We start from the raw sequence: 20,362 nt of genomic DNA, 5'->3' as shown, positions 1-20,362 counted from the left end.
TGGATGTGCAGCGACATTGATGTGATTCTTTTTGAAGAAAAAAATATATATTTTGGACATCAAACCAGAAAGAAGCGTTAAATAAATAAAAGCAACGATAAGCCTGTAATCCGTGGGGTTTTATGTACAAATGCTAAAATAGTTTTGTGCGGTGGAAGGCAAATTCTCGGCAGCGTGGCGTTGTAATAACACTGCCCACTTGACGCATCTTAAATGCGGAGAACTAATGCACAGCCAATGTGAAAAGTTAATTCTAGTCTCCTGGCTATTTTGCATAAAAGCACTCATACAGGCCATTAGATAAACTTGATGTAAATAAGTTTTTGCCATTCTCATTTATAACAGGGGGAGAGAAAAAAAAAAAGGAGACGTAATAGTTTCTTTTACGCGGAGGAAAATATATACTTTGAGAACTTAGTGCACTGAAGCATTTTGCCAGGCTGCGCGATAACATAAATACACTGAAAAACTTCAACAATTTGGCATGCTGATGCGCCATTTCATGTTCTGACAGGTATCTTTTATGTTAAGTTAAAGTCTGACTAACTGTGATTTTGGGAGGCATTTTGTCTTGCTGTAAACAAAGGAAATGGAAAATGATTTGTAAAATACAATTCTCTCAGAGTGCTCAATTGCGGAGGACAATACATCACATTCGAAACAACTAAAGGATAAAAAAAAAAAAAAAACAGTAAAAGGAAAAATATTTTTCTCTATGCTTTGAAAAAAAATAAAATAAAAAAAATATCTTTTTTTTTGGGCAGCACCCCCTTTAAATATATATATTTATATTACTTGACAGGAGAAAAAAAAAAAAAAAAGCTTAATAGCGCCAGGGCTTCTTGGGTAAACACAAGCCAGCGTTAATAAAAAGAAAATCAATAATTTTTGTTAAATTTTAATAATCCTGAAAACCTACAAATAAAACCATCAGCGGCTTGAGTGGAGATGACAGTTAGCCCGGTCGCCATGGCAACGGGATGAAATAGTACGAGTCCTGACTTGAAGCAAAGCGTAGCCATGAACAGAGTGACATTTACCCCATACAAGAAGACTCGCAGCTTTCCTTTCAAAAATCAATTTCTTAAAAAACATGTTTTTAGTTTTGCTTTTTTTTAATGTACTGCACTTTTAATTAAAACACACAAGTCGGTTCAACTGTCCCGAAAAACAGAAGAGTCCATGTTCCTACAAAAAAATAAATACTTAGGACCGTGAAATTTTATTAGAAATGAACATAATAGGTTCTCATCAAGGAAAGTGACTTTTATTCCGTCGCATACTGTATGAAGCCGAAAAGGGACGTGTAGTAAAGCTTCACCGACCTCCACTGCAATCTGTCTCTAATGCTACAAGCATATGCTGCCGAACGTCACCAAGGATGGTACTACCATTCAGATCAATGGCCGCTAAGAGAATGACGATCATACTTGTCAACTCTTGAAATGAGATTAGAAAATCTCCAGAGCTCTGCAGAGATCTACAAGGAATCCTTGGCTTTCCTCGAGGGGCACAGAAATGGTTCATCTTCGGTGTGAGACCTACCCAGGATAAGGAGGAACATTCATAGACCTGTATGATAATCTGTCTTCAAAGCCACATGACTGACTTGTCAAAACTGGAAATGAGATTACGAAATCTCAGAAGCTCTGCAGTGACCTACAAGAAAACCTTGGTTTTCCTTGAGGGTCATTGGGATGGTTCATCTTCAGTGCAAGATCCAGGATAAAGAGGAACATTGCAGCGGAATCTTACAACGCTTCATAGACCTACATAACAATCTGTGTTCAACGTCACATGACTAGTTTGTCATGAGATTACTAAATCCTCTGAGCTCTGCAGAAACCTCCAAGAAACTCTTGGCTTCCAGTGAAGGACACAGCGATCGTTCACCTTCAGGGAGAATCCAGATGATCATTTAGGGAAATTGTTTCATCACATCTCTCGCAAGATAACTTTGAAAAGTTGGCCAGAATGGTAATGATACATGTGAACACATAGTGCTTGTTCCAATTTCTATATGATGAAACTTTACACAGCACAAAACTACCTCTCCACAACTTAAAAATGAGGGAAAACGATTCAAGAAAAACTACTATTATGTTATATTTAGAGAAGAGCCAGTGCAGGACTGAAAGATGGAAAGTACATCAAGGATAAGTCATGTATGTAGCGCCAGCATCCCTGTACTGCCTGCAGGGACGCCAACTTACTCACCACCCTGGCCAGGTTGCGTCCTCCCCCCTGCCCTGAGGCCGTCCACGTGTGCTCCTGCTCCTTCCTCCTCCAAGGGCCTGTGCACGCCACACAGCTCCCGCAGGTATGTGCTTAGGGTGCGCAAGCACAGACCTGCCATTCTCTTAAATGGCCAGCACTGAGAGGAATTAGGTATTTAAGGCACTCTCCCACTAGGTGTCTGCGCAACGCCTTTAGTCAGTTAGTCTTTAAGTATACTAGCTAGTTGTCAGGTCCCATGCTCTGTACGTGTCAGTCTCCTATCCTGGGGGTCAGCTGCCAAAGTCCTGATCACTTCCCTGGCTGTACAGTCACTGTACTTGGCTCTCAATTCGCCTAATGTCAGAGTGGCCCCAGACAATGTTCAGGCTCCAAACTATGACACGCCACACTATGCTTCAGAAAAAGAATCCGGCACTCACAATGGATTGTGCAAAAAGAAAAAACACTTTATTTAGTAATTCTTTTGTGTGAAAAATATAAATGACGTTTCGGTCACACTTTGACCTTCATCCGATTAAACTTCACACAGTAAATCAAAGAGCCACAGGAGAATGAGCGCTGATGTGTATTGCGTCTATCACGCCAGGGAAATGCGCATTACTAAATAAAGTGTTTTTTCTTTTTGCACAATCCATTGTGAGTGCCGGATTCTTTTTCTGATATATAAGGGTTTGGACCCTATCCTGGCACCTCCCTGTCTAACAGAGTGCCATACTTCTTTTTTGAATATATACGCCACACTATGCTGTTTGCTCATTAGTGAGTGATCTGGCTAGCAGGAGTTAATCTCTGCTAGCCTGCTGGTTACCTTTTGGATCACATGTTGTGGGATACCAATCACAGTTACTCCCTGTCTGTTTAAGCTGAAGGATTCCATCTTCCCATGTTGACTATAGCTTTTGCTAATCCGGTATGTGTGCTGTTCTGTTACAGTCGCTGGTGATTCATTGTGTACTACTTGGTGTGCTGTGAAAACCTTCTCATCGTCTGGTTATTTCCTCCCTGCTCTTTATTTCCTCCTGGTCGAAACTGTTTTTATTTATACCAGTTTGGATAGATTTCACATTTTGATCGTTCATTACAGTATTTTTTTCTGGTATTGGGGTGACGTTCTTGAATTTTTTTTGCTTTGACAGTGTTTACAAATTGGGTTAATTCTATAAAAATGTTTGATAGATCGGACTTTTCTGAATGTCCAATTTACTTGTGAAGCCCCATCCTAAACAGAAAACTCCATTCTTGGTGGTCTTTCATTTTCAGAATCCAGCCTGCCACATCTTAATTTATCTTCGTGTTTACTGAACCAAACACAATAAATGACTTGAGCAAACAGTGCTTATTGCTAAAAACCAAAGCAAGCAATTGTACAGCTCAAAAAATCTGAGCGCACATACTGTTTGGAAAGTAAAGCACCCCATCTTTCAGATCAATACCTTAAAGTTTGAGTAAAATTATAAAAAGGAATTGCACAAATAATTCAGAAAATGAGAAAATTATAACCTTTGAGCATTCCCCACTGCAGTCCTACAAGTATCAGGGTGCAAAGGATAGATTCTTGGATGTTGAGTAACATACAATCTCCATCGTGTAGATACATTATCCCATCTAAAATAGGTGCACATCACCAAGGGGTGACTACGAAGAAATTAGGTGGGATTTTTTCATTTGTTATATTTTTGTTTGTGTTAATATGCTTTAATTTTTCCATTCTGATTTACTTTCTTTGCTACTGGACTCAATACAGCATAGCCCTAGTGTATTTATTAACTTATTTTACTTGCTTATGCAGTGACAATGAATTCTACAGCACTTTACATAAATCATCAACACTGCCCCCATTGGGGCTCACAATCTGTTTCCTATCAGTATAAATTTGGCATGTGGGAGGAAACAGGAGAAGCCCAGGAAACCCACACAAACACGGGGAGAACATACAAACTCTCGGCAGATGTTGTGCTTGGTGGAATTTAAACCCAGGACCCCAGAACAGTAAAGCAAGAATGCTAACCACTGAGCCACTGTGATAATCCTAAGTAAAAGTATAGAATCACAGGTGAACATAGTCTTATGCCTATTTGCTATTAAAGGGCTTGTAAGGTTTTAAAAATTCTGCCTCTCAGAACACACACAGTGGGGGGAAAAAGTACCGTATTTAGTCAGCCACCAATTGTGCAAGTTCTCCCACTTACAAAGATGAGAGAGGCCTGTAATTGACATCATAGGTAGACCACAACTTAGAGAGACAAAATGAGGAAACAAATCCAGAAAATCACCTTGTCTGATTTGGCAAGATTTTTTTTGCAAATTATGGTGGAAAATAAGTATTTAGTCACCTAAAACCAGGCAAGATTTCTGGCTCTCACAGACCTGTAACTTCTTGAATAGGCCCCTCTGTCCTCCACTCATTACCTGTAGTAATGGCACCTGTTTGAACTTGTTATCAGTCTAAGAGACCCTACCTGTCCACAACCTCAAACAGTCACACTTCAAACTCCACTATGGTAAAGACCAAACAGCTGTTGAAGGACACGAGAAACAAAATTGTAGCCCTGCTCCAGGCTGGTAAGACTGAATCTGCAATAGGCAAGCAGCTTGGTGAGATGAAATCAACTGTGGAAGCAGTAATAAAAAAAAAATGGAAAACATACAAGACCACTGAATCTCCCTCGATCTGAGGCTCCATGCAAGATCTCAACCCGTGGGGTCAAAATGATCACAAGAACGGTGAGCTAAAAGAACCACACAAGGGGACCTAGTGAATGACCTGCATAGAGCTGGGACCACCATAATAAAGGCTACCATGAATAACACACTACGCCGCAAGGGACTCAGATCCTGCAGTGCCAGACTTGTCCCCCTGCTTAAGCCAGTACATGTCCAGGCCCATCTGAAGTTTGCAAGAGAGCATTTGGGTTATCCAGAAGAATATTAGGAGAATGTAATATAGTCTGATAGAACCAAAGTAGAACTGTTTGGTAGAAACACAACTCGTCATGTTTGGAGGAGACAGAATGCTGAGTTGCATCCTAAGAACACCCTACCTACTGTGAAGCATGGGGGTGGCAACATCATGCTTTGGGGCTGTTACTCTGCAAAGGGACCAGGACGACTGATCCGTGTACATGAAAGAATGAATGGGGCCATGTATCGTGAGATTTTGAGTGCAACCTTCCTTATCAGCAAGGGCATTGAAGATGAAACATGGCTGGGTCTTTCAGCATGATAATGATCCCAAGCACACCACCAGTATAACAAAGGAGTGGCTTCATAAGAAATATATGAAGGTCCTGGAGTGGCCTAGCCAGACTCCAGATCTCAACCCCATAGAAAACCTTTGGAGGAAGTTAAAGGTCTGTGTTGCCCAGCGACAAGCCCAAACCATTACTGCTCTAGAGGAGATCTGCATGGAGGAATGGGCCAACATACAACCAACAATGTGTGCTAACCTTGTGAAGACTTACAGAAAACGTTTCACCTTTATCATTGCCAACAAAGGATATGTAACAAAATATTGAGATTAACTTTTGTTATTGACCAAATACTTGTTTTCCACCATAATTTGCAAAAAAATTCTTGCCAAATCAGACAAGGTGATTTTCTGGATTTGTTTTCTCGTTTTGTCTCTCAAAGTTGTGGTCTACCTATGATGTCAATTAGGCACCTTTCACATTGCGTTTTTCTCTACGTCCACAGGTCCCGTCGGGGCAGCCGTCCGAACCGCCCCTCCCCCACTCTGCAAAGCGTGCTCCGGACGCATGCGCCCGACTGGGCCATTCACTGTTATGGAGCGTTCGCGTGTGCTCTGTTTTGTGCCATTTTGTGCACATATACGTTTCTGCAGACGGACACCCGAACGTAGACCACCTATTATACCATTATACTCATGGAACTCGAGCTGCCCCCATCCAAGCATCCAAATGCTTGTTATGAGTAACCGAACATGGTAGTGCTCGCTCATCACTAATCATAAGGCTATATGTGCACGCTGCAGTTTTTTCTGCACACAAACTGCAACCAAAACTGCACCTTGTCATAGAGAGCCTGGAAATCTCAAAAAAAAAAATGAAAAAAAGCTTGGAATGAGGGTGTGTTTTTGCTGTGATTATGTTAATGCATTTTTTAAATGAGAACCAAGATATTATAGGATAGGATAATAGATAGAATAGATAGATAGAAAGAACATATAGAATAGATAGAAAGAAATAACAGAATAGCTTGATAGCTAGCTTGGCCAACTGTTTTTTTTTATTTTCAATTATTGGGGGGTAAAAAAATGACGTGGGGTCCCCCCCCATTTTTCACATCCAGCACAGGAACAGAAGACAACTGGGGACTGATATTTTTAAAGTTGGAAGGGCCATCGTTATTTGGCCCTCTCCAGCCTAACAATAGCACCCCACAGTAGTCCCAGAAGTGACAGATGCCTTAAGCCCACTTTACACGTTGCAATTAGTTGTACAATCGCATTTGCGATGTGACACGCCCAGGTTGCATACGGGATCTATGAGATTTCACGTTGGTCGTTCATTTGCTGTCACACGAGCGTTAGTAGTCTATGTTAAATTGATCAATGTTATGTGCGATCCTTTAGATCATGTGTTCTGTGACGTATGCATTGGGCACCTTTTTTTTTTTTATTTATTGACTTGACAAGCGTGTGTAATGCGTGTGTAATGTGTAGGGATGCGTTTTTACTATGTCATCTGCCATTCAGCTCTGCTACATGGCCGCTGACAGCAGACACAGACAGCCATGTAGCAGAGCTGAATGGCAGATGACAGCAGACACAGACAGAGCCGCACTGTCAGAATGAACTCGGGTGAACTTCACCCGACTTCATTGTCATGCTGCGGCTCTGTCTGTGTCGCGCCCTGATTAGCGGTCACCAGTGAAGACTCACCGGTGACCGCTAATCTCCTGAGTAACTGAAGTTAGCAGCCCTCTCTCATACTCACCGATCCCCGATCCCCGGCGCTGCACGGCGTTCACACTGCTCCGGCGGCTTTTACTGTTTTGAAAAAGCCGGCCGCCCATTAAACAATTTCGTATTCCCTGCTTTCCCCGCCCACCAGCGCCTATGATTGGTTACAGTGAGACACGCCCCCACTCTGAGTGACAGGTGTCACACTGCACCCAATCACAGCAGCCGGTGGGCGTGTCTACACTGTGTAGTGAAATAAATAATTAAATAATTAAAAAAAACGGCGTGCGGTTCCCCCCATTTTTAAAACCAGCCAGATAAAGCCATACGGCTGAAGGCTGGTATTCTCAGGATGGGGAGCTCCACGTTATGGGGAGCCCCCCACCCTAACAATATCAGCCAACAGCCGCCCAGAATTGCCGCATACATTATATGCGACAGTTCTGGGACTGTACCCGGCTCTTCCCGATTTGCCCTGGTGCGTTGGCAAATCGGGGTAATAAGGAGTTATTGGCAGCCCATAGCTGCCAATAAGTCCTAGATTAATCATGTCAGGCGTCTATGAGACACCCTCCATGATTAATCTGTAAGTTACAGTAAATAAACACACACACCAGAAAAAATCCTTTATTAGAAATAAAAACACACACATATACCCTGGTTCACCACTTTAATCAGCCCCAAAAAGCCCTCCTTGTCCGGCGTAATCCAGGATGATCCAGCGTCGCATCCAGCGCTGCTGCATGGAGGTGACCGGAGCCGCAGCAGACACAGCCGCTCCGGTCACCTCCACACAGCAACTGAAGACAGCCGCGCGATCAGCTGAGCTGTCACTGAGGTTACCCGCGGCCACCGGTGGATGCAGCGGTGGCCGCGGGTAACCTCAGTGACAGCAGCTGATCGCGCGGCTGTGTTCATTTGCTGTGTGGAGGTGACCGGAGCGGCTGTGTCTGCTGCGGCTCCGGTCACCTCCATGCAGCAGCGCTGGATGCGACGCTGGATCATCCTGGATTACGCCGGACAAGGAGGGCTTTTTGGGGCTGATTAAAGTGGTGAACCGGGGTATATGTGTGTGTTTTTATTTCTAATAAAGGATTTTTTCTGGTGTGTGTGTTTATTTACTGTAACTTACAGATTAATCATGGAGGGTGTCTCATAGACGCCTGACATGATTAATCTAGGACTTATTGGCAGCTATGGGCTGCCAATAACTCCTTATTACCCCGATTTGCCAACGCACCAGGGCAAATCGGGAAGAGCCGGGTACAGTCCCAGAACTGTCGCATATAATGTATGCGGCAATTCTGGGCGGCTGTTGGCTGATATTGTTAGGGTGGGGGGCTCCCCATAACGTGGAGCTCCCCATCCTGAGAATACCAGCCTTCAGCCGTATGGCTTTATCTGGCTGGTTTTAAAAATGGGGGGAACCGCACGCCGTTTTTTTTAATTATTTAATTATTTATTTCACTACACAGTATAGACACGCCCACCGGCTGCTGTGATTGGGTGCAGTGTGACACCTGTCACTCAGAGTGGGGGCGTGTCTCACTGTAACCAATCATAGGCGCTGGTGGGCGGGGAAAGCAGGGAATACGAAATTGTTTAATGGGCGGCCGGCTTTTTCAAAACAGTAAAAGCCGCCGGAGCAGTGTGAATGCTGTGCAGCGCCGGGGATCGGGGATTGGTGAGTATATGAGAGAGGGGGATAGACTGACATGGACAGAGAGTGAGGGACAGAGATAGTGACGGACTGACAGAGATTAGTGCATGACAGACATTGTGAGGCGCTTCAGAACGCAGCTTTTCAGCTGCGCTTGGAAGCAGACCTTTTTTAAGCTGCGGTGCAGAGCGCACACCTGCGCACATAGCATCAGACAACAAAATCGTATGAGGGATGTCACACGTTACAATTGACTAGGTTCGTGCAACAAAACGCTCAATTCTAGAGAATGATACGATGTGTTTGCGATCAACGGTTTTGCGTTCAATCCTGATCGCATGTAGCTGTCACACGCAGATACCTCACAAACGATGCCGGATGTGCGTCACTTACAACTTGACCCCAACGACGGATTGTGAGATATATTGAAGCGTGTGTAGCGGGCTTAAGATGTGCCAATTCTGGTGCTGGACCCAGCTCTTCCCGTTGCCCTGGTGCAGCAGCAATCGGGGTAATAAGGAGAATAAGAAGTTAATGGCAGCCCAAAGCTGCCACCAAGTCCTAGATTAGTGATGGCAGTCGTCTATGAGACCCCACCCACCCCATCACTAATCTGTAAGTGAAAGTAAATAAACATAAACTCCCCAAATATCCTTTATTTGAAATAAAAGACAAAAAAGCCACATGTTTCACCACTTTATTAACCCCAATAAAACCTCTGCAGGTGCGACGTAATCCACACGAGGTCCCACAACGCTTCCAGCACTGCTACATCTGACACTCACAGCAAGCCCCATAGAACATAGCTGCCAGCTGTGAGCTCCACGCAGCAACTGAAGTGAGCCACGGCGTCAGTGGTGACATCACTCAGGTTAGCCGCAGACATAGCTGGGGTCCTCCACCCGTAAAAGCAAATCACTCGAGTGACTGAAGTGAGCCGCGCGATCTGCGGTGACGTCACTGGGGTGATTTGCGGTCACAGCTGGTGTCTCTGCTACATCCCTGTCCTGTCACAGTGAGTGTCAGAGCATGACTGCCAAATGTGATGCAGAGCCGCACAATCAAAATGAACTCGGGTAAACCTCTGACGTCACAGCTGCGGGCCCCGCAGTATGACATGTGTCGTGGCAGTGCCATCACTGGTCAACCACGCGATCAGCGGTGATGTCACTCAGGTGAATCCTCCACCTGTGGCTCACGTCAGTTGCGGCATGATTTGCGGTGATAGGTGGAAGACTCCAGCTGTGACTGCAAATCACCCGAATGACGTCACCGCAGATCGTGTGGCTCACTGCAGTCACTTGGGTGATTTGCTGTTATGAGTGGAGGATTCCAGATGTGGCTGCGGCTAAGCTGAGTGATGTCACCGCTAACCGCGCGGCTCACTTCAGTTGCTGCGTGGAGCTCACAGCGGGCAGCTATGGCGTTCGCTGTGAGCATCAGATGTAGCAGTGCTGGAAGCATCGTGGAACCTTGTGTGGATTACGTCAGACGTGCAGGGGTGTTATTGAGGTTAATAAAGTGGTGAAAGAGGGTGTTTGTCTTTTATTTCAAATAAAGGATTTTTGGGGTGTTTGTGTTTATTTACTTTCACTTACAGATTAGTAATGGGGGGTACCTCAAATGCCTGCCATGACTAATCTAGGACTTAGTGGCACCTATGGGCTGTGATTAACTCCTTATTACCCCGATTGCCACCACACCAGGTCAATCGGGAAGAGCTGAGTAAGGTACCGTGACTGTCACATCTAATGGATGAGGCAATTCCGGTCGGCTGCTGTTTGATATTTTTAGGCTGGGGAGAGCCTACTAACCATAGGCTTTCCCAGTCTGAGAATAGCAGCCCCCAACTGTGGGGCTTTATCTTGGCTGGGTATCAAAATTGGGGGAACCGCATGCAGTTTGTTTTTTTTTTAATTATTTTACTGTACCATATATACCTGCCCATCGGCATCTGTGAATGACAGCTGTCTGACTGCAACCAATCAGTGTGGGAGTGGGTCTGACTGCAACCAATCGCAGATGCTGGTGGAGAAGTAGTGAATATGTATGAGCCTAATGAGCAGCTCCGTAAAAAGAATAAGAGGCAGTGGGAGCCGTGCGTCAGCCAAACTGCACCAGTGATCGGTGAGAATTAGGCGCAGAGAGACAGATAGAGACAAACAGAGACAGAGAAAGAGACAGAAAGAGAAAGTTTATTCTGGATAAATGTAGGTGACCTTTTGTGACAAAAACGCAAGTAAATCACATGCAAAAACGCACAAATTTGATAGCATGTATTTTTCCTTAGGTTTTTCATCCCCTCATTGATTTCAATGGGTGACAAAACGTGACAAAAACGCAAAAAGAATGAACATGCTGCTTCTTTTTTGTCAAAAGGTTTTGACAAATAAATTGCAGACAATAAAACTGCAACGTGCGTACAGCAAATCTGAATTCTCATAGACTTTGCTGGGAAGTCAAAAGTCAGAATTTGCTGACAAAAAAACATGACAAAAAACGCGACAAAAAACATGACAAAAAACGCAGCGTGCCTTAAACTGGTCTAAAATAATTTCAAGAAACAAAATGTTCATTCCTTAGTGTGTCAGCAATAGGTATGTAATATAACAACATGATCAACTTGACATGGTTACCAGTCGCCAGTCCCGATCCTTGAACTGTGTGATAGAACAAGTCTATGGAGTCTAATAGCTTTATATTTGGAAAGCAATTACCAGTCAAGAGCCGGTGTGATCTGGCTAGCTGAATAGCGGTCACATGGTTTAGAAGACAATCCAAATGGTGTTGAGAACCGGAGATGCCGGTGATCGGAAAGCATGGTCACATACACTACATGCTGATGACAGATTCATGAATACAATTGTTCTGGGTCTGTTTCTTTAATGACTATGTTCCAGCACATCACATACACAGCACTACACTACAGTCACTGATTTCCAGTGTTCTCATCTGCCACGGCCTTGGTAATTACAGCCTTGCATGTAGAGATCACTATGGAAGACTTCAGCCATGCCTAATCAAGCAGTCTTCAGTGCATGCAGCATCTTCCAAATGAAACATGTGAAAGATGCCATGGTGTATGAATGTATTTGTAGTGGGTGCATTTGTAACAGATTTTCAGTAGGTGACAACACATTGGAAATAATAACAGAATACAGTGTATTGTACAGTAATTGTTTTACAAAACTTCATGCGCAGGTTGGAGGAAAAGTAAATCATAGAAGAATTTAGTGCTGCTGACTCTCAGAACCCCTGCATATATTCTGGATTTCTACTCCGCGGTGCTGATAGAAGCTGTTGGAGAGGTGATTGCAGTGCTGACATTCTGCTTCTGCATCTACTGAATGTGAAACAAGACACTATCAGGGGTTGAGAGAGTAGCAGTGAGCACCAGCCCACAGCTTCTATCACTGCCCTCAAACGAATTGTTATCAAGGGGCAGTGGTAGAAGTGGTGTGAGTGACACCAACGCCCACCCTGATGACAACTTGTTTGCAGACAGTGATAGAAACTACGGCCGGCGCTGCTGTCACTCACCCTGCCTCTATCTCAGCCCCCTGACAGAGACTTGTTTCACAGCTAGAATATGCAGCAAATGTAATTAAGTTTTATTAAAAAGAAAAACTTTAACACTAGAAATACTGGACTCGTGACACCTATATAGAAATACATGGTGCAAAGTAGTCAAAATGACTACCTCAGTAGTTCTAGTGTTAAAAGGGGTGTTCATTAACTTTTCTTTAAAGCCCCCTTTGTCACTTTTGATTCAGAGCTTCCCGGTTGAGCTGGGTCTCCTATCGGTCTTTGTACGTCCTGCTCCATCTGGACAGATGTGTGACCACTATAGGCAATCTATGGCCTCAATGGTTATGTGCTGGTTACCACTGCGGCCAGTGATAGCTTCCAAACGTCTGTTCAGGTAGGGCTGGAAGTATACTGGCAGGGAATCTAGAGTGTTTGAAATGGAATGCCAAGAGATAGCTAAAGTGAGCAGTACTGATCTTATTTTTAGGCCATGACAAGTTTTTTTTTTCTTTTAAGCAGCCAGACACCACCTTAAAGGCCCCGTTACACGCAACGACATCGCTAACGAGATGTCGTTGAGGTCACGGAATTAGTGACGCACATCCGGCCTAGTTAGTGACGTCGTTGCGTGTGACACATACGAACGACCGCTAACGATGTAAAATACTCACCAAATCGTTCATCATTGACACGTCGTTCAAATCCCAAATATCGTTGATGGTGCTGGACGCAGGGTGTTCGTCATTCCTGAGGCAGCACATATCGCTACGTGTGACACCCCAGAAACGATGAACAACACCGTACCTGTGTCCTCCGGAAACGAGGTTGTGATACCAATGTGATATGACTGAAAGAATGAGTGTGATTAGATAGGAATCATAATCAAAAGATTTAGTGATCCCAGATATTATTCGATCCATCCATAATTCTTTATCAGAGAGAGATGTCCTCTGGCTGACCCTATTTCACTATGACCAAAGCGTACGTGTTAGCAGATCTTGAACAAACCACGATTATGAGGAAGTAACGTTTACAGTTCAACAGTCAGGAAACCTGTGGTTAGTTGACAACAGGTTTAAGGAAACTGGCATGTAAAATTCACGTCTACTTGCAATATATCCAGGAAACTGTGGTCGGCCAGTGTTCAACTGGCAAAATGTGCAGGAAGCTACTGGTGCCCACAGCAGCTTGTGGTCAAGTTACATGAACATGACTCAGCTGTCACATGCTGGTCACCAATTCACCATTCAGTGCACATGACGTACAAAGTTTTGCTATAAAAAGACAGGACTCGCTTAGTGCAATTGGGGACATTTCCAGGACGCTCAAGTGGATGCACTGTTCCTGTGATGCAGATGTTGTTTCCTTCTCACTAATCGAGTCCCTCCGATGAGAAAGGCGTGCTACAACATACGGTAATGTTGATGCATATTTCTGTTGTTGTATAAGATTCTATGATTATAAAGTAGTTCTAATGCCTATGTACCATTGATTATTCATGTGCTATTAAAATAAATAATATCTTGCTATAAAGAATCTTAGTATTCATGCCTGATTAGAATATCAGTGAGTGATTCGTAAGTACGGGCTTTCAGCTCCTTTTTAGGAGAATTTAGCAAGACATAAATTGGCGTAGTCGGCAGGAGTTTTTGTAATTTAGAAATTAAAAACATATATTTGCATAGTGTCAAAATGTTCAGAAAACATAAGGATAATGTTAAGGAGGTTGTTGTGGAGATCCCCGGCTGGATTGAGGCTCCCTACAATCTTCTAGCACATGAATTGGTCAATTGTGGATTGGCAGAACAATGGCAGGATAAGCTTAAGGGTAGTGAACCTACTAATGTTGTGAATGTACTCAGTAGTGTCCCTGTGAAAGCAGGTGATGTCAAGGGTTGTGAACCGATTTTGTGAATGTACTAAGTAGTGTCCCCGTGAAAGCAGGTGACGTCAAGGGTAGTGAACCTACTGATGTTGTGAATGTACTCAGTAGTGTCTGTTATGCTCTGGAACCATGGAAGACCACCACAAATCATTGGCAAAAAGGTGACAAGAGCATTGGCAACTAATCTGGCCGCCATCCCCTTACTAACCATCACAACTAGAAGAAGCCGAGGGGTGAACTAACATCCTGTGCACCGCGAACCCAGCCGGAGAACTAACTATCCTAAAGGTAGGAAAGATGAATAACTCTCTGCCTCAGAAAATAGACAAGAATAGCTAGCCCCCCAGCATTCAAAGACTGCGGTGATATAGGAAAAACACAATACACAGGTAGATGACAGGATTAGCAAAAGGTGAGGCCCCCGCTGACTAAAATAGGAAAGGACAGGAAAGGGACTGATGGTGGCCAGAGAAAAACCCTGCAAAATACCAACTTCCTGATAGTACAAAAAGGCCCTCAGATCGCACGATCTGAACTCCGTCCTATACCAGGTGCCCTTGTCATACCAATGAACAGAAAACAAGAATCATAACAAAGTCAACAAGCCACAAACACATGGACCCAAAGAAGCTATACTCCACACAGAACTGCAGGGAGTTCCCCAACAATCCAATGAGGGGGAAAATCCCTGCAAGCAAATAACCTGAAACCAACCACAGCAAATGACAAACCCAGATAAACAAAAGAACCAGACAATAAACAAAGAGCAAGCACTTATCTGGGGAAGATGTGGTGTAGAGCAGGATTAAGCAGGCTGGAGATAAAAAGAACAACTGACATCCAGCAACAGCCTGCAATCAGACCAGGATTTAAATAAGCAGAGAGTTAGCAAACGAAACACCCACTGCACAACACACCTGGTCCAAGTCCAAACCATTCCTAGCCACCAGAGGGAGCCTCCCAGAAGCCAAAACATAACTAACATTCACAACAAGTGTCCCTGTGAAAGCAGGTGATGTAGTGTCTTTAGGATGGCGCATCTGGATTTTAGCAAGTGCATATCGCGCGATGCATGAGCGTAATCTAAAGATGCAGAAGAACTGTTCCCAGAAGGAACAAAAGATGATAGAATTAGGTGGCTAGAAAACAGTTCTGGAATGTAATACCCAACTGTTGAAGGAAGAATGCCCGGTGAAGTGGGGGAAAGTATATGAAGATTTAACCAAACAACAACAAACACATGCATGGTTCAAAGACGGATCGGCTCGTTATGTGAGTGGGAAAAGGTTGTGGAAAAGTGTTACATATAATCCCAGATTGGAAAAATTTCTGTCAGTAGAAGCGGAAGCAAAAGTAGCCAATATGCAGAACTCTATGCCATATTCTTGGCATTATCTTTTGAACAGGGAAAAGAGTGTCATCTTTATATCGATTCTTGGTCAGTAGCAAATGGATTAGCCACATGGATGATGGGATGAAAAAACACAAATGGTTAATTCATGGAAAAGAGAGGTGTGGCACGACATCGAAGAGATTATTCAATCTACCAAGACCACTGTATTTCATGTCGATGCTCATGTCCCTACTAACTCACTTGAACGTTTGTTTAATTCAGAAGCAAATAAAGCAGCAGCCATCAGACAAGTCAGTCCAACAGTAGACAAGGCAAGGTACAGCTGTTTTGGCACACCAGAAAGAGCGACACCTTATTCAGCAGGTTTAGACCTCAGTACATTGGAAACTGTTGTGGTACCCCCAGGTAAGGTAAAACCAATTTCAACAGGATTAGGTTGCCAGGTGCCAAAGGATCATTATGGTCAAATAGCCACTCGTTCTAGTCTAGCGTTAAAAGGAGCCATAGTGGTGGGAGGGGTAATAGATGCAGATTATCAGGGAGAAATCAAGGTACTGATGCTAAATTTGGGAAATGAACCTTTGATTTTGGTGAAACACCAGAGGGTGGCTCAGATGTTGATAATTCCAATAAACTTGTCTGAGATAAGAGAAGGAACTGCCCCGGCAGAATTAACAATACGGGGTACTAAAGGTTTTGGATCCTCTAATATTACAAATGTAGGAGCAAAAAAATGGATTCAAAACCTCCAAGGACCGCCCTCAGAGGCAGAGGTAATAGCGGTCGGAAAAGATCGTACTCTCCTGATAATGAGACCAGGAGTGGAGAAGTGGGAATATGTGCCACAAGAAAAATGTTATTTACGAGAATAATAGTGTATCTTTATTTGCAGATGGTGTTGTAAATAAGCGGAATCCATGGTATTGATTACTGGGAAGAGCTCGATAATGATGAGATGGAGAAATTCCTGTGTTTGATGTTTGCCTCTTTGGTCGTTGGATGGACAAGTCTACATCAGGAGGAACCTATGGCGAATAAATTTCTGATGCACCATCACATTTTAACTGATGCGCTAAACAGTAACCAACACACAGATTGCTGGATCTGTACACATTCTCCGGTTACAGCCACCACTATCCCTTATCTGGATATCCCGGTATTGATGGAGGAAATCTTAAAGTGGAAAAGTTGTTCTGATCATCTTGCTGATAAAAACACTCGAAATGTTCGTCTATGGAATACTACCCATTCCCGTAGTGGGATGGATCAATCTTCCATGGTGGCAAGGCAATTTGAATGCAACAGTCACCAATTTACAATATCTGGCTTTTAAGGGAGGAATTTGGGTACCAAGAAATAAGACTGTACTGACTAACCTGGGATTCATCCCTATGGGGAATATAAAAATAAGGTTTGGGACAGCTATAAATACTGTAGATGCTTTTAAACCCAGCTTAGTGGAAAGGACAATTCATGATATGTTATGGCCTTATGCTAATATGTTCATAAATGGGACTAGTGAAACTTGTAGTAACATATCGGGAAACTGAATGTGTAATAATTCCTATGAATACGGAGCAAATACCAAAACACATGATATTCAAGGGAGCTTTTCAGATAATATTGCTTTTAATTTTAATATACATAGTAGTGAAAGTGTTTATATTTGTGATTCAACGTTTATTTAAACAAACCAAGAAAACAAAATTTGTGGCAAACGATACCTCTTGGTCATGGTATGGTATATTCCGAGTGATCTTCCTCTGGTGGAATACTGATGATGGAAAATAATCCCTGGGATCAAGGACCGATTGTGATACCAATGTGATATGACTGAAGAATGAGTGTGATTAGATAGGGATCCTAATCAAAAGATTGTGATCACAGGTATTATTTGATCCATCCAGTACTCAGTATAAAAGAGGTGTCCTCTGGATGAACCTATTTCACCATGATGAAGAATATACGTGTTAGTAGATCTTGAACAAACCACTTATGAGGAAGTAACGTTTACAGTTCCACTTACAGGAAACTCGTGGTTAGCTTAAAACAGATGTAAGGAAACTGGCATGTAAAATTTACAGCTTATTGCAATATCTCCAGGAAACTGTGGTCGGCTAGTGGTCAACTGGCAAAATGTGCAGGAAGCTACTGGTGCCCACAGCAGCTTGTGGTCAAATTACATGAACATGACTCAGCTGTCACATGCTGGTCAGCAATTCCCCACTCAGTGCACATGACGTACAAAGTTTCCTATAAAAATACCGGACTCGCTTAATGAGAGGGGGACATTTCCAGGACGCTCAAGTGGACGCACTGTTCCTGTGATGCAGATGTTGTTTCCTTCTCACTAATCGAGTCCCTCCGATGAGAAAGGCGTGCTACAACATACGGTAATGTTGATGCATATTTCTGTTACTGTATAAGATTCTATGACTATAAAGTAGTTCTAATGCCTATGTACCATTGGTTATTCATGTGCTATTAAAATAAATATCTTGCTATAAAGAATCTTAGTATTCGTGCCTGATTAGGATATCAGTGAGCGCTTCGTAAGTACGGCTTTCAGCCCCTTTTTAGGAGAATTTAGCAAGACAGAGGTGGGTGTCACTTTCCTTCGGCTCATCTCTGCCCCTTGGCTTCAATTGGACAGCTGCCGTGTGACGTCGCTGTGACGCCGCACGACCCGCCCCCTTAGAAAAGAGGTGGTTTGCCGGCCACAGCGACGTCGTTAGGCAGGTAAGTACGTGTGACGGGGCCTAGCGATTTTGTGCGCCACGGGCAGCGATTTGCCCGTGATGCACAAATGACGGGAGAGGGTGCTTTCACGAGCGACATCGCTAGCGATGTCGATGCGTGTAAAGCCCCCTTAGGGCTCACTTCACAAGATATTTTTTGGAGCATCTTTTTTACTGTCTTAACAAAATTCCTACTGAGATGGCTAACAATAAATGTATGCAAAAACGCCCAAACAATGCAACAGAAAGGAGGAATAAACCCCACAATGTGTAGAGATTTTTACATGTTCCTACTGACTCGTAGTCAGTATCTAGACACAGCACAAAGAATTGAAAACTGAAATTTATAGGCCACTCACCTCAGAGTCTTCTGTGGATTCCTCATGAGACATCGCATCCTACAGAGAAAAATGAAGGAAAGAGAAAACTTTAAAACTTTATTTGAAGACCAGCAAGTTATTTTGTTGGAATATTTTAATGGTAATCCTCACACTCACTTGTAAATCCCAAACTGTTTAATACTTTCTGGATTTCAACAAAAGACAATTTTGCCACTTGGAATAAAAATACTAATTAGAACGTGATTAATCCTCTCTAAAAGAGATTTTCCACTTAAAAGGTACCGTATTTTTCGTTTTAACGCACCGGATTATAAGAAGCATCCCAAATTTGGAGAAAAAAAAAAAAGGTAAAAAAAAAAAAATATGGGGTCCGTTTTATAATCTGTGGTGTGGTGTCTTACCAGGGAGAGGGGGCAGCAGCGGAGCGGGAGTCACAGAAGGCAGGGGCAGTACTGGAGTACGGTGATGCTGGCAATGGTACAGAGGGAGGCCCAGATTCTCACTGTGGACTCTGCTCTGTGCGGGGCCGGTGATGCCGCTCTCCTCTGTGCAGGGCTGGTGATGCCGCTCTCCTCTGTGCTGGGCCGGTGACGCCGCTCTCCTCTGTGCTGGGCCGGTGATGCCGCTCTCCTCTGTGCTGGGCTGGTGATGACGCTCTCCTCTGCGCTGGGGGGCGGTGAGTCAGAGCAGAACAGTCAGTCAGAGCAGCCGAGCAGACCAGAGCAGCCGCGCACAGAGCCGAGCAGACCAGAGCAGCCGTGCACAGAGCCGAGCAGACCAGAGCAGCCGCGCACAGAGCTGAGCAGACCAGAGCAGCCGTGCACAGAGCCGAGCAGACCAGAGCAGCCGCGCACAGAGCTGAGCAAAACAGAGCAGCCGCGCACAGAGCCGAGCAAAACAGAGCAGCCGCGCACAGAGCCGAGCAGACCAGAGCAGCCGTGCACAGAGCCGAGCAGAACAGAGCAGCCGCACACAGAGTTGAGCAGAGTTGGCGTCGCCTGATGCACACAACAGCGCCGTACTGACCAGCGCCGGTAGCACCCGGTAAGCTACATTCGGATTTTAAGACGCACCCCTCATTTTCCTCCCAAATTTTTGGGAGGAAAAGTGCGTCTTATAATCCGAAAAATACGGTATATAGTACTTATCAAAAGTTTGGACACATCTGTTCATACAATTTCCTTGTTTGTATTTGATTGAGCACATTGTGGATTTTAGGCAGCAAAACCATGAAATAACACATTTGGGAAAAAAGGAGTAAAGAAACGTGTGAAACAAACCAAATTATGTGTTAAGTTCAGAACTGGACCATTTTACCCAGTTACTGACAAGGTTTCACTGTACATGTGCTGACATCTTTTACGCTATACTTTCAGGTATAGAGAGTGGGCGGCTTCCTAGCGATAGCCACCTGAAGAATGGACAGACCTCTTTTGTTAACTGCAATAAGGCTGCTTTTACACCAGCGTTTTTTTGCCGGTCGACAAAAAACTGCAAACCTGCATATGACTGGATCCTGTGGATTGCATGTGCAACGCATGCAACCGCAATTGTTATTTTATCGAATCCTTCTGCAGCGGGACACAAAATTTATTGGCCGACACTGGAGTCAACTGAACTCCTGATCTCAGAGCCCGCATACACTGTGATGGATGCAGGTTAACAGCAGTCACTGCCTGCTGCCGATCACGTGTAAT

The 20,362-nt window shown here is 43.9% G+C and overlaps 1 protein-coding gene across 1 annotated transcript in view; it reads right to left on the bottom strand.

The window, feature by feature from the left end:
* VPS41 (VPS41 subunit of HOPS complex) overlaps positions 1-20,362 on the bottom strand; it is a 358,461-nt gene that overhangs the window by 293,122 nt on the left and 44,977 nt on the right. Inside the window, exon 2 of the mRNA XM_075315114.1 lies at positions 18,684-18,722. Within this exon, the coding sequence (XP_075171229.1) occupies positions 18,684-18,722 (39 nt within the window). The remainder of the gene's footprint in view (positions 1-18,683; positions 18,723-20,362) is intronic.

This window comes from Anomaloglossus baeobatrachus, chromosome 6, assembly GCF_048569485.1.
Source record: "Anomaloglossus baeobatrachus isolate aAnoBae1 chromosome 6, aAnoBae1.hap1, whole genome shotgun sequence".
Classification (NCBI taxonomy): Eukaryota; Metazoa; Chordata; class Amphibia; order Anura; family Aromobatidae; genus Anomaloglossus; species Anomaloglossus baeobatrachus.
The sequence above is the reverse complement of the archived record's forward strand: the minus strand, read 5'-3'. Positions and strand labels throughout refer to the sequence as shown.